The sequence below is a fragment of the Tauraco erythrolophus genome, chromosome 1 (genome assembly GCF_009769465.1).
Source record: "Tauraco erythrolophus isolate bTauEry1 chromosome 1, bTauEry1.pri, whole genome shotgun sequence".
NCBI lineage: Eukaryota > Metazoa > Chordata > Aves > Musophagiformes > Musophagidae > Tauraco > Tauraco erythrolophus.
The window spans coordinates 14094231-14109866 of NC_141465.1; the positions used below are offsets into that span (position 1 = coordinate 14094231).

At 42.2% G+C, this 15636-nt stretch overlaps 1 protein-coding gene across 1 annotated transcript in view; it reads left to right on the forward strand.

Annotated features, from left to right (window-relative positions):
- Nucleotides 1–15636, forward strand: part of EPHA3 (EPH receptor A3) — a 218011-nt gene that overhangs the window by 129822 nt on the left and 72553 nt on the right. The window contains exons 3-4 of the mRNA XM_086628600.1: nucleotides 8803–8958; nucleotides 9434–9769. Of these exons, the coding sequence (XP_086484726.1) occupies nucleotides 8803–8958; nucleotides 9434–9769 (492 nt within the window). The remainder of the gene's footprint in view (nucleotides 1–8802; nucleotides 8959–9433; nucleotides 9770–15636) is intronic.

The window sequence follows — 15636 nt, forward strand, 5'->3', positions numbered from 1 at the left end:
TAGAAGATATTCCTATAAAAACTAATTGAAAAGGTTGCGATTGTTCCTCACAGACGACGTCGTGATAGATCCATGTAAGGTAAGGAATGGCTTAGAAAGAATACATCAGGAACAGCTGTTCTCCCTGACTGAAAATAAAAACCGAGGACACGTTAATTTGGCTAAAAGGCTACCAAATCTGAAGGTAAACTGAAGGAAAGAATGTATTTTTTCACTTCACATTGACTACCTAGACTGGAGAGGAAAGTCAAGAGAAATTCATTGAGACCAATAATTAGAGAAAAATAATTGGATATTCTACATGAAGGACAGTACAATGGAGGATTATCGTAATTAATCTTTGTTAAAAAATAAGCCAACAGATGTATCAAACCTTGGGTTTCCAGGTCTTTGAAGTAATATCTAAGTTGTAGGGATGAAGGTGAAATAACGAGGGATGGCAAATGAGCATCCCTTGTTGGCCTTTCTCTTGCACTTTCATAAGGTGCTACCATTAGACCCAAGATAAGCACCCAGGTAAGTGCTAAGGCTGGGTGTAATCTGTTTGACAATTCATTTCTTCTCTGTTTAGATCACTGTCATGTTGTTAACCTGTTAATCTGGCCTGGTTCAGGCACAGGGAAGCTACATAAACATCCTGAAGTTATGGAAATTGTTTTTCACTCATTAGCTAAATGTAGCCTGGGAGGATAACCAGGCACTGTCTGGATTTTTCCACTGAGCTGGAAAGGAAACATCTACCCAAGAGCTCATGTCATGTGGGACAGGGGCTGCCATGTCTACCAGGTCTGTTTGGTTTGCTTTAGAGGGCGGAGAGTTGGTTGGTTGTTCTTGTTTGTGGTTTTGGTTTTTTAAAAGTTCTGACACAGACAGGGGAGGTTGAGGAAAGACTAAACTGAGCGGTACCGTGGTTATCCCCTTGTGGCGCACTCGGCCTGATGTTAGAAAACATTTATTGTTTGAAGCTGTTGGGATCCTATGTCTAGTTTGCCTTTGAGGAGTCCATAGCATAATTTTAGTTTAAGGAAAAAGTATCTCTTTTTATCCTTGCCAAAAGGTTTTTTGAAACTTTCAGATTTCTTGTGTGTGTGTTTATACAACCTTTTTTTCCTGTTCAAGTTGATGCTGGTGGGGTTTTTTTCTGGTATTTCGTTAATTTATATTTACTTTTTTTTTTTTTTTTTACAATGCTTCTTGAATTAGGAAGTTATTTTTCATCTCTGTCTGGATTAAATTAAGTTTAAAAAAAACAGAACATGGAATTTCTTTGTTTGACAAAATGATAGCTTAATATATCTCAGCGTGTCCAGCCTTTGCTTCAGGAAAACATCTTGTTTAGGGAAAGTGAAAGACAGTGCTTATAAACATGCGTTTATTAAATTCTTTGTTTAAATTCTGGTTTAAGTGATTCGCTAAGCATGGGTGGAATTAAGGTAGAACTTTGTTTATTTTGATTTAATTCTGAATCAAGGCTTTGGTTCTCAATGTTTTCCTGTTAAGGAAAGATTTCTTTTCCCCAAAACTGCCTGCAAAGAAGCTGCAACGCCTTGTGCGTTTTGAAACAAGATATTTGTGTACGCATAAGTGAGAACATCTTTTCTGTAACGCTGTGTTTTAGACCTACCGTCTTTGACAGTAGTTGACGCTTTCAACAATATTGCTGGTAGCAATCACGGCTGTAATGCACTTCATAAAAAGAGATACAGAAGGCTGCAAGGCTTAACGTGGAGCCATTACAGACTGCAGTTGAAAGGTGCAGTGTTACTCCCTCAGGATAAAGCTATCTCTTATGTACATATAATTAATATGTCTGCCAGGAACAGTTATTAAACAAAGAACAGGAATTGTTTCTGCTGAGTGACTTGACCTGGGAGTAAAGCCAATTTAAAAAGCATCTGATTAAAATATGTTAAGGTCACAGATCACTGTAAAATATGAAGTGGGGAGGAAAAAGCAGAAATTTACTCATGAGTAAGATTAAATGCTACTGAATATGGGTTTTGTGCTAGCAGCAGCTTTCAGGTGTAAAAAATGAAAAGTGTTCATTTCAAAGAGCACTTTCCTAGAGGCATTTCGGTGTCACGTTGCACTGCATCCCTGCTCCGTGCATACCGCGCAGTCCGTCCTGCTGGCGCAAAGGCTGGAGAGGTAGGAGAGGGGTGGAGAGAAGACAGGTCGTTTCCTGAGCCCTCGGATTATTGGCCTCTTGCTGTTGGAGGAGGCTTAGTGATAGGAAAGAAATTGCACCAGTTTTGTTAATTGTTGATTTCTTCTAGCGGTGGTCAGCTGCAGTAGTTCTCCAAATCTGTCGGAGGCTTTGGCTGTGATTACTGTGTTTTCCAGTCTGGGCATGCAAAAGTACACACGATGTGTGTTTCCATTTGCAGTAGTTTTCCCCCCAGAGATAAGTTATAGTAATAAACAGTTGCAGTTTTCCAGAGCTATTGCACAGCTAATAATGAAAGGAGTGGTAGGAATTCACTTTAGTACTTAAAATGCAACTCTTAATTTTATGCCTGTGTTTTCAGAGCAAAGAGTATGTCTCGTGCACAGATAATACAATATGAGATTTTATTGATTTGTTTATCACGCTTAGCAAAAATGACTGGCTTGCTTCTGCTGCTGGTTCCAGCACTACCTGTTCTGTAAGTATTTCAGGTGTTGCGTATAGCGTGCTGAAGACTACAGGGATGACAGTGTAAGAATACAAAGAATGCTAATAATAATTGTAAGTTTTGATTTCCCCAACAAACAGAATAGACTCCCATGGGCAATGAGAGAAAGCCGATGTCCTTACCTGTTGCTGGGACTATTCTTAATTTGGAATTAAAAGGGTCCATCCCCACTAGAGCTTTTAGCCCTCACTAAAGTCTTCCTCAATTTCCCTCCTTCCCTGGGCACAGACAGTGTACGTGCCAGTGCCGCAGCCCAACAAAGAGAAATGTGCTCTGCCTGTCCAGTAGCCTTTAGTGGGGATCCCAACCTGCTGACAAGCGTTAGGGCTGCCCCTGCCTCCTCCTCCTCTTCCTCCTCCTTCTCAGCAGGCACAGGGAGTTTTCAAAGCATAGTAGTGACGTTCAGCCCCGTACCTCTCTTTCTACTGTCAGGAGGAGTACTCTCAGGAGGAGTACTTAGCTTTGAGACCTGCTCCCTTAAGTGGTGTCTTACTGTTTGTTCAGATCTGGTGACAAAAAGCATGCATTAAGTTCAATGGAAATAAGAACCAAAAATACACTGTAATTTTTAGAAGCCAGTTTAGGCTAGATGGGTGTGCAAGAAAGTGCCTAGAGGCCCCAGAGAGAGAGAGGATGTGCACATGTGCAATGCCGTAGATTATGTGGCTTTTCATATACTAATGGAGAATGAGAGCTGCTGAAGATGGTTTCCCTGTTCTGGGGGATTTTACAGGAAACCTACATTATAAAGCATTGCTTCCTGCTGAGCAGGGTGCCCTAGTGAGCAAGAGAGGGAGGGAAGAATGAGACGTTTTCAGTCTTGTGAATGACATGTAATGCAAGCTGAGGATGAGGTGACTCAGGGCAGAATTCTACCTTCATTTCCTACACTTCATGCATCTGAGCCAGAAGTGTACTTTATCTATATAGGGCTATTTTTAAGATAGCATGAGTAGCATGTATGGCTGGATATAGTTTGTGACAGAAGTGTGAAATGAACAGTTTTGAAATCTTCATTTAAAGTTAATCACAATTTTCACTTTTTTGTTGTTTCTCAAAGATATAAACAAGTGCAAGAAGGGAAAGAAATTACTTACCCAAGGAAAATACATGCTTTTGACTTTTATAAGGTTAATCTTTTCTGCTTGATTTGCCATCCATTTTCACAAGCTGACAGCTGTGTTACATCTCATTTTACATCTGCATGTGAATGTACGAGTAGGTGAACGTGCAGTTCTGTTAGTGGTGATGAACATAGTGCTGTTGGCATCTCCAGAGCACGACCATAACATGTGTAGTGAGAAAAAAGAGTAAATGCTTTGAAGAGAGATCTGAGAAGAGTACAAAGATGCAAGGCTTTAAGGGGAATCGAGGTGAGACAGCTAGTAACATTCACTTTCCAGCACACCTGCACAGCCAAAGGTCATCCTGTGGCTTCAGGTCCAGCATAAGGACCTTCGCTGCTACTCCTTGGCATGCCATTTCCACAGATGACCGTGAGAGTGGTTTGCAAAGCCCCTCTAACATGGACCACACACATGGGGGATGCTTCCCTGTCCTCTCTGCAGAGGACAGGGACAGGAGGCTTGTCCCAGGGTTGCCATCATCCGTCTTGCTGGCACACGTGATGGGGAAATGTTAAGGTATCCAGGAGCTGTACAGTTTTATGATTGAATTTCCTTTTTCTCTAAATGCTGCTGTTTAATGCTGCAGTGATGTTTTGCCCCTGAGCTGTTTTATTCAACGGCAGAGGAGCAACAGAAGGAAACACTCGATCGCTTGGTGGATGCTGCCCGTTGCACGCCCGCTTTCATGGCTGTCTATATCCGCTTCTAATGCGTTGTGATGCTTGAGCCTTGCCTCCAAGCATCGCACCTCTCTTCAGGGCACAAAAGCAGAGTTCCTGTAGGACCGAGGAGTGAGGCTCATTTTGCAAATAAAGGGTTGCTTTGACCTTGTGCAGGGAAAAGGGCCCCGTCAGGCCTCGAGCACGTGGACGGGGAAGTCATCTGCTCCGGCAGCGCTGGCTCAGGTCATTAGTTGGTGTTTACGGCTGGGAATTGGTGATATTGCTCTGTGTATGTAGATGCAGTGTACGTGGATGCAAGGTCTGAATACTAAAATGCTTCTAACAGCTATGTATTTTAATTTAAAATGAATTCAAATAAAAGTGAGTCATTTAACCCTTAATAAGGACTATGTTTTCATCTCAGACAGATTCGTCAAACGGGCAAAATTCACTTTGCTGTTGAAAAAACACGTCTCTTTTAGCAGTAACTACTATAGATTGTTATATACATTTGTTTTTCTTTCACTTAAATCATTTTCCCCACTCTCTGTCTCTGAGATGGACTCATCAGTTATAGCTTAGTAAATTCATTTTCATACAGTAGTGAGGACAATTGCAGTCCTGAAACTCTTACCAGCTGGTAACTTAAAGTCAGTGTGGCATGCACTCAAATAAAAGAGATTGCATTTACTTCCCCTAGCATCGTTCCTCCTTGTGAGGGAAAGGAAAATTCCTTAGCTTTCAAAAGAAAATGTTTAGAAGAAGCAAGTGCTGGTCACAGATGGTTCCTGTGCAGAAATTACAGATTCTGTGAAGACTTTTATTTTCAACCTGACTGAAACCAGAACTGTGTCATTCACCTCAAGAAGCCCAACCTTCTTCCATCAGTTCATGTAACCCAATTTTTCTGACGTAAAAAAAAAAAAAAGAAGAATGTTTTTTGAAGTAAAGACTTCTTTTTTTTTCTTTGTATATCAGAATTAAAAAATGACTAGGAAAAGAATAATAATAGTAAGTAGATTGACAACACTTTCCAAGCTTCAATTTCAGGTATGGTTGTGGGTTTTTTTTCTCCTTCAAGCTGCAGTTGTGAATAATCTTAAATTGGTCTGACAAACCAAGACAGAAAGCGCGAGACTGCCTGAGGGGAAGACACAGGATTGGGATGCCCTCACTAGGGCATACCAGGGCAGCAGGGATCCGACCGGCTCATTCCCCCACCCTGACTACTCATTCTGTACCACAATATCAGAAGCGTGAAATGATGAAATCCCTGTCCCTCTGGAAAGAAAAAGCCTGATCTCCTGTTACCAGGATGCTTCCCTCTTTCTTCTTTGTTTTTTCTCTGGCCCCAGACCTCCAGCACCCTTTCTTAAATGAAGTCTATGAGTTTTCACATGAGGGATGAAAGAGACATTTATTAACGGAGCAGTTTCTTTCCTGTCTCTTCCTCATTCCACAAAATCTGTCCGCTTCTTACACGAGCTTGTTTACTTATGTTAAATGCATTGCTGTATTAAAACACGTTGGTGATAGATGCTTTGAAAGTGCCCCAAATGAACAGTCTCACTGTAGTTCTGTGCTGTAAATGAATGCTGGTGTGTTACGATGCTGTGAAACTATGCTTAATCAGCAGTGGAAGTTGTGCCTTGTAGGGTGACCAACAATATGACAAAGGTTCAGTTTTATGTTATTAGTATTTTTCCAATCTTTCCATTAAACTAGCATATACAATTATTTTAAAAATTAAAAAATTATACTGCATGTAGTCATAAATACACCTTTGTCTTGTATATACCTGCCCGTAAATACAAAAATGTTCCTTCAAGCTGAGTAGATATGGTTAAGCGAAACCATGTGAATTTAATGCCTGGCAGTGAGTTTCCATGGGAAGTTCTGGTGAAAGGGCTGTGTAGGCATCCAGACAGATGTGGTGTGATGGTTGTTTCTTAATGTGTTTGCTTAGTTGCTAGGTCTGGTAAGAGCGGGTTTGGCATCCCTTCTTTCTGCCTGGGTCGTTGTCTTAGGGCCAGGAATGGCCGTGCTGTGCTGAGAGACAGTGGAAGCATTTCAGACTCCTCTGTCAGCCGAAGGGAGAGCGAAGAGGCTCGCTCGAGGTGTGGCACATGTGTCATGAGGCAGTATTTGGGAGGGAACGATATTTGAGTCTCAAAAGGCTGCAACAATAACAACAGCAAAACTAAAAAAGCCAACTCTGTTTCCCGCTGCCTCTTCTCCTAGTAGAGGTGTTTAAGAGGGGCCGAGGTTTCCTTCATTTCATCACATTAAACGGAAATCCCCAAACTCCCTTGCAGCCTCCGAGGAGACAGAGACACCAGGAAGGCTGCCCCAAGGAGGACAGGCTGTGGCCGACCGGGCACATCGGCGTTAGGCTCGTGCACTTCTCCACGAGGTCATTTTCAGTGATTCTGCTTTCACAGGCTGCCCGTTGGGCCCAGTACTCAGAGCCTTCAACTCAGGATGGTCTCCTCAGGGCTTGCAGGAGAGATCTTGGCAGGGGAGGTGGTGTCATTCCCAGCTGCTTTGCCAGCGTGGAAGTCAGAGGCAGGAGTTGCGGGCAGGGGCCTGGATTTGTGCAAGGGCTGTGAAGGGTCGAAGAGTGGCCGAGGTTAGCAATGCCTTGAGAAACCTTTCAAGCTCCTCACGCTGTGTTCGGTGCCGTGTGAGGAGGGTTTCCTTTATTAAGATGCTTCAGAGTAGGACGTACAACTGTACCAGGGTTTGTTCTCTCTCTAGTTGGCAGTGCATTTCACTCGGGCGTTTGGCACCAGAAACTGATCAACAGATTTGGCTAATTCAGATATTCAGTTAGGTTTTTGTTATGGCTGAGAACGTGGAAGCTGAACATCAAGGTTCATGCTGCAGATCCAACTCTCCTCCATCATTTACATGGGATTTTTATTCTGACTTTTTTTCTACCTCAGGCTGCCCGTCCTAACGCTTTTCTGTTTGAGCAGTGCATGAATGGACACAAAAGACCACATAGTCTTGTATCTTGGATTTTATACTACGTTTACAAGTCAGTTTACCTTCATAAGCAAAACTGAAAAGTGTGTCCCTGTTTAGGCTTACACCACGGCTGATGAACCCACTCTTTGGGCTTCAAATGAGCATTGAATTCAGTGAAAAGTCCTGGACACTTTTATCTAAGCTTGACTGTCTGGGCTCCAGACACAAAACGAAGTGGTGTGTTTTTTTGTATTACTCTTTTTTTACGTTATATTTGTAATGAGAATGTATTGACATTTTCCTGGTGTGCTTGCACTGTAGGCAGGGTTTGCTGTGGAACCAAAGCGTAACAAAAGGTGAACGCTCTTTCAGATGTACTGTCTTTTGTTAAGTTGTCTGTTTGTGAATGGTTGTTGTAGGTATAGGTACAGACCTGCAGGTGACCAGTGTCAGCCTGAATGCTTTTACTTGGTGGATTCCATTTGGAGAAGGATGCGTGTCTTGAGGGGGAAGCAGCAGCTGAACAGTAGAGTCTGCTGATGGTGATAGCGTCTTAGTGGGAAGAAGTCAACAGTGTTATTTCACTGCATGGGTTTTTCTTGAAAAGTTATTTGCTAAATTGCTCATTTCTGTAACTTACTTCAAAGGCTGTTTTCTTCTGATTCAAACATGGCCTTGAATCAGTCCAAAATGCGACAGGAGTCAAAACAGAGAGAGTGTGCCAGTATTAATGAAACATCACCACCCAGATTTTTTCATAAGCAGCTTTTGTGGTTTCAAGCACCATCCCGAGATGACTGGGTTAATGTAAAAAACATCCTCCTTGTACACACCATGCAAGTTCCTGTTAGTATCAGAAGGAGCATTTTGAGCCTTATACATGGAAAAGATCTTTCACTGTTAGGTTATTTTCTTGGTTTTGGCTTGCTTAGTTCTGCTGAACTGGAGAGACATAGTTTACGATTAGTGTGCCCTTGTCAGCAAACCTTAGCAGCAGAGAGAGGATAAAGTTAGTTTCTTATGCAGGATAGGGCCAGTGTTTTGGTAAATTAACCACAAGAGAAGAAAAATAAGTGAAGTTCTCAAAACGCAACATAGAAAATGTTTCTTCTCAGTAGTGCAATACACTGTTTTGTTTTCCAGGCAAAATTAAAAGCAAATCCAAGTTGATGCATGAAGAGCTCTGTTCTACCAAGAGGTTTTATTTCCATCAGCTTTCTCATTATGAGAAAAATCTGTATTTTTAGACCATAAACATCTGCAAAATGTGATCTACATATGGATAGGTCCCAGGGCAGTAACAAAGTCGCATGTTAAAATCGAGGAGATGTCCATGGAATTTAAAACTATACTCCTGTTATTTTGCAGCTTGTCGACCCGGGTTCTACAAAGCCTCTGCGGGCAATGTGAAGTGTGCCAAATGCCCACCTCACAGCTCTACCTACGAAGATGCATCTCTGAACTGCAGGTGTGAAAAGAATTACTTTCGCTCTGAGAAAGACCCTCCATCCATGGCTTGCACCAGTGAGTAGCATCATTATGCTCGGGCTGTCATTCTCGCTCCTCCATCTGTATCTCAGCAGCTTGCTTGCTTCCTCTCATGCCCCATTGCAGTCAGCCATCCACTGCCTCCCATGTCTTCTTACATGTTGGACAGGCCACCAGAAATTGATGAGCTGGGTTTATGTCTTTTTATTTTCATGTTGTCCTTCTTGTTCTCTGTCAGACTCAAGAAGGACAGCTAGGATTTTTAAATTGCTACCAAAGTTTTCAGCCCTCAATCCTGAACTGCACCCTGAGGGTACTGTCTGTCTGTAAGAAAACATGGTCCCTTGATAGACTGTAGTCCAGTGAAATATTTCAGAGGTCTCTACAGGAAATAACTAGAAGATTACTGATTATTTATATTTTTCACTTTTGTATTTTTGTGCCCTTTTTACTTCCATCTTGGAGCGCTACAGAAAATCTCATCCCTCTGCTTTTGTGTTTCCTTTTGTAGGACCACCATCTGCTCCAAGAAACGTTATCTCTAACATCAATGAGACGTCTGTTATCCTGGACTGGAGCTGGCCTCTTGACACTGGAGGTCGGAAAGATGTCACTTTCAACATCATTTGCAAAAAATGTGGAGGAAACATCAAGATGTGTGAGCCGTGTAGCGACAACGTGCGATTCTTACCCCGTCAGAGTGGACTCACCAACACCACGGTGACAGTGGTGGACCTCTTGGCACATACCAATTACACTTTTGAGATTGATGCAGTCAACGGGGTATCTGACTTGAGTATGCTTTCCAGGCAATTTGCTGCTGTCAGCATCACAACGAATCAGGCTGGTGAGTCTCTTTCTGATTACCGTTTCTTTGTTCAGAACTACCGAGATGTACGTACTTTTGTTTCCATTCCCTGTTTTACAGGAGTTACTCCGACTGCTCATGTGCTGGGGTAACTAATTGACTTGCATACGCTAGTAAAAGCAAAAGCAGAAACAAACGCAGTGTGTGTTGCTGTCAAAGGACCTGGCAGCATGACTGTTATGATTAACTCCCAGTCCCCAGTTAATAGTCTCTAATAGCAGGCTCACATGATTCCTTAGCCAGAATGTGTTTTATTAATAAAACCAGATTTTAATAAAACACTCATTTCAATAATCTCCAACATAAATTACTGTAGTAATCTTAGTGATTAATTTTGATTAAATAGAAGTGAAAAAATGCTTTGATGTTAGAGACATAAAAAACTCACATTAAATTAGAGAGGTTTAAAACACTGCGCTTTTTTTTTTATTATTATTTTTTTCCCCTTTACAAGTTGTCTTACCAGCTCTGAATTATTGCCAACATGATGGGGGTGTGGAGCTGCATACTGAATTAGGTCCTGGTGTCGTAGCTGATAGTGAGCAAAGCGACTGCTCTACTTCTGTCATCGAGGCACGATGCACAGCAGTACGCCCCGACTGTCGGATCGGAGCTTTTGTCGCTGCTGTGCTATTCTACCATTTGCTCATCATTTGACAAAGTTTCGTTCATCTGAAAGATGGGAAGAATCTTAACTCTTCTCTAGCATTTGTTGAGGTAGCATTTCTTTAGGAGCAATACTTGCCAGTGAAGAGAAAGACTAGATTCTGAAATTTCTGTAGTTCTGCTCCGTGCCGTTCACTGTCAGGAAGCTTTGTACTGAAAACGCGTGTGTGTGCAGTAACTTTGCTCCCACTTCTTCCCATCCCACACCCGATCCCCAAAATACCTATGTTTCTGTCTTCCTCAAAGAACGATGTTAACTTGGTTTGTGCTAAGTAGACCTTCTCGTAGTGAGCTATGTTATCGCAATGTTTTTCACATAAAGCATATATCTCTTTTCCTCAGATCACAGATCGGTTTCGGAAGAAGGCATGAAAATGTGATAACAGACTCTTTTCTGACAGCAGTCAGGACGTTTCCAAATGCTCTGGAGGACTATTTAACTATGCAGTAGGCAGATAGAGGTGATCTACCCAGTTGAAACATCTTCTCATGATCTCTTTCTCATCTAGGCATTGATTTCAGCTCTGAAACATGTGTTTTATGTCCATTCCAAACAATTTGCTACTGTTAAATTTTTTGGATGCTTGTGTCAGAAACTTTAGCAGCCTTTGTTTAGTTGTTCTCTGTTCTTCTGTTTTTTACATCAGACATATTGCCTTTCAGCCTGTTCAGTGCCATTGCAGTTAGAACTCACCTGGGACATTCCGTAGAATGAGCTCCCTAGGATCAGTGAAAGGTGTTTCTCTGCAGAGACCTCCTGCTTTGCAGTGTGCTTCCCCAGGGCCCGGAGCTGGCTGCGTTTGCACCATGATGCAAGGTGGATTTTGATTTTGGATTGGAATGCTCAGTTCCTGTGACGTGGCAGAGTCCATGCATTTCTGGCGGTAGCAACTTCGTTTAGTGCAACCCGTAGGCTGCTTAAAGCGATTAGTTTGCTTGTTTTCTACTTTTATGCATGGGCCATTTTTGCTGAAGTACATATTTAGGTGGTGTGGGTTACTACAGGCTTAACAGTGCTCTCTCTTGATCATGTGAATTGGTTCACTATATTAGAATTCCCCTAGAAGTTCCATAAGTTGCTAAAATTAGACCTTAAATATGTACGTAAATCATATTTTAAAGTGTAATTACAGAAATGCAATTTCTCTTGGATTCTCGTCCTGGTTAGATGACAGAAGGGACACAACGGAGCATATTTTTAGCTAATGTCATACTTAAACACCTAGGCGGAGGTGGGGGGAGAAAGTTTGAACATCTTAAATTACATTATAATTAAAAGTTTAACTGGCTGACACTTCAAAAAAAAGAATTAAGGCACAGTTGAGCTGCATCTGGAAGACACCAAAAGAGTCCAAAAGCCAGTCATGACTCTAGGGCTGTTATTTGTGCTGTCTGACTTTGGGTATGTTCCTTCAAGGACAGGGATATCTGCCAGTTGGATAAAGCCTTGATTAGATGACTGAGCTCTGCTGGACTCAAGGGAGTAGAAGTGTATGGCTTTGGGGGATTGTTCTGTGGATGGGGTATCACACGAGGTGCTACAGTTCAGTAAAGCCAGACAGATCCTGAGGACAGGCCCCTGGCAAGCCTGCAGAAGGAACATGTCAGTCAGTAGGCTGAGAGTTTTGGAAAGAAGATTGAATTGTACTACAGCTTGCATCGCCTCAGTCTCTCCTGAATCCAGGCTATTTCACTTCTGCCAACTTTGATTTGAGAGCCCTGTACCTTTGCAATGGGTATGATGAAGTTGCAGTTTTAATCCTGGATTTTCAGTATCCATGTGCTTTTTTCAAGCACTGTCAGGGGTTTTTACGACCTCTTGGTGGTAAAAATCAGACATTGTACATCTTCACTTCAGATGAACTCAGTTCAAGACAGGCATCAGCTGGCATTATGTTTGCTGGATCTCTGAGCCCCAAAGACCCACTGAAAATTGACCAAACATTTCTTTCCATGTTTTTCACCATACACATGGGCATTTCTCCCTATGAATCCAACACCAGCCTAATAGATCAGAACGTGCATAGTACTAATTTTCTGTAATGCAGCAATTGGGAGATCTGCCAGAGTGTGTTAAAATAAATTCAGCTGATATGTTAGGAGTCAGTCAGTTTGCACAGCAGCTCCATTTTTGTACATAAGCTAATCATATACATGCATACACATGTTTGTAATTTACATATACACATAAATGCATACACACACAAAAAGGGTCACCTTAAATGTTGCTGGATGAATGCTGATACTTTTACAGTGACTCTGAGTTCTTGAGTCTGTAACTAACAATCTTGGTAACATATTCCTGGAGAGTTTTCAAACCTGGTCTAGAAGTAAAGGAAAGGTATGCTTCGTTGGCATCTGTAAGGTTTGAAACATCCAGAGTCTGATTCTACTGGTGCTGTGACTGCAAGAAGGATAATACATTTTACAGTACAAAACAGTTGTAAAGCCAAGATCCCGTCCTCTAAATTGAGGGATATTCAGAATCATTCCAGAAAATGGATTAGGTTTTTTCTCCCAACTGTCTGGCGTGAGTTTTGCTGTGCTTTTGTTGCACTTCGTTTTTCTTCTCTTCCAGTGAAGGTTAATGAGCAGGCATCTCGGGATATGAAAAAAAAAAAGATCTCTCACAAAATATGGCTAGACAGGTATGACGCTGCGATATTTGTAATTCCTGTAAGTCTTTCCATCTTTGGTGTGGAAGTAAAAAAGAAAGGGCACATGTTTCAATTTAATTGAGTTTGTTGACCATCCTCGTTGATCACAGTGTAATATGTGCCTTCAGTTGCCACCTGATACGGATTTCTCTAAATTATTTTGAAGCATTCTGCTGCTGCCCAAAGAAGGCTGTCACTACATGTCAATACATTGCACTACACAGATGTTATCTCCTAATAACACCAATCAACCCCGTTTAGAAAGGGTCACTGGCTGCTAAGGGAGAGGATATGGAATTCGGTACCCCTGGAGGTGCTGTGCTAATTGGGAATGCGCCGCGCAGAGAGGCTGACAGCCGTGCCACGCTGCCTGGCTTGTCGCTAGCGTGATCACGTGTCTGGGCACAGATATCCTATGTTTGCTGGGTTTGCTGAACCCCAGTTTATGGGCTTTTTTCAAATGCATCTGCCTGTAAAGACAGAAGGTTGTCCATTCCTTGGAGCTTTATGAGTAACCCAAAGGGAGGAGACATCCAGTCCAGGTCAGGGCGGTTCTGCATTTGCTGCATTTATGCTGCCATAAGCAGAAGGTTCTGACTGGAGCCCAAGGAGGTTTTAAACGGAAATAGGGTGTGGAATTCACTGAAGAAAGACTGAGATTTGGTAGAGACCACACAGCTGTACTACTGGATAATCAGTTCACAACTATGAGAGAGGAGGTTTTCCAATGTGAAACACTGCCATTGGGTCAGGGGCACATATAAGATGAATATGTTTCACAGATGCTGCATGAGGAAGTAACAGTTTTTATGCCATATTGCTGATTTTATGGTATCACACACAGCCATAGAGATTGCAGGTACGACTCAGGAACGCTGATCAAAAAGATTAGTATTTTAACCAAGGATCTAACTGACTTTACTGCATTTTAAATAGGCATATTCTCTGCAGTGATCCTTGCAATCTAGAGGAGACAAGGAGAACTTTCAGAACTTGCAGAAGTCTGCACCATTAGCAGATATTGATCTATCAGGTAGGTCTTAGGAAGCCTTGGCCGTCCCACTGGTATCTCAGTACACACAGCGCTGTCCCCATCCTTTCCACCCAGCAGATCTGGTGAGAAGGTTCACCATACAAGAAGCGATTCTGCTTGTTTGATCTAAAATCTGCTTAGTTTTTCTTAGCTTTGTATTCATTAGTTCTAGGAACTATAAAGTCATGCAAACAATATGATCGTGACATGCCTAATAAATAGTAAATACAGTTATCACTGTATTTATTGTGTAAAACAAAATAAATACTGAAAGCATCCTGAGATTTTTGAAACTTGGGGAAGTCCCAAAGTGAGCAATAACAAATAAAGCTTGATGTATTCCTGAAAAGGGCTGCACTTCCTATCTAACAAATAAACATGGTATCTGTGTAAATACAGTCCATGTAAGTCCATTGGAGATAAGCTAATGATAAAAATGTATTTAGCTGCTTAAGAGTTAAGTCAGAAACAGCAAACATTCTCTGGTAATTACCTTTAAAGAGTCTCATTTTACCTGGAGAAGGTGTTAGCGTTGGTTTGTATAGAATTCTTATTCAGGGTCTGTATCAAAGTTGAATAAGATGATGTATAAAATCGATACAGAACATTTCCTCAACAATCATGTTTTGGGCACTGTGAAGAAGCTTAGAGTCTTTGTATTTTCCTGACTTTCCAGAATGTAATTCTGGTGTGAGCTTCCTCCAGTATGCTATTTTCAATGTCAATCTTTAACACTCCTGTAGTCGCATACATCCTGCACCTGTGGAGGACTAACCCTGTGCACCAGTACATGCTGGAGGCCAAGTGGCTGGAAAGCAGCTTTGCAGAAAAGGATCTAGGGGTCCTGGTGGAGCATCTGGGATTGCAATAGGAAGAGCACTACCAGCAGGTTGAGGGAGGTGATCCTTCACTTCTACTCAGCACTGGTGAGGCCACATGTGGTGTGTCCAGCTTAGCCTCTGCCCAGTACAAGAGAGACATGGATATACTAAGGCAAGACCAGTGAAGGGTCACTAAGATGATTAAGGGAGAGGAACACCTGTCATGTGAAGAGAGGCTGAGAGAGGTGGGACTGCCCAGCCTGGAGGGGAGGAGTCTCAGGTGGATCTTATCAGTGTATATAAAGGCCTGATGGGAGGGTGTAAAGAAAGTAGAGTCAGAGTCTCCTCAGTGAAAGGACAAGAGGCAATGGTCACAAACTGAAATACAAGAAGTGATATTTAAATGTAGGAAAAATTTTTCTACTGTAACTGGAATTGAGCCCTGGAACTGGTAGCCCAAAGAGATTGTGGCATCTCCATCTGTGGAGGTATTCGAAACCTGACTAATCAAGGTCCTGAGCAACCTGCTCTGGCTGACCCTGCTTTCAGCAGGGAGTTCCACTTAGGTTATCTGCAGAGGCCCTTTCCCACCTCAATCCATGTGTGGTGATTGTGTGCAAAGAGGACAGTGGCAACTAGAGGGAGACCAGGTAAGAAACTGTTCAATAA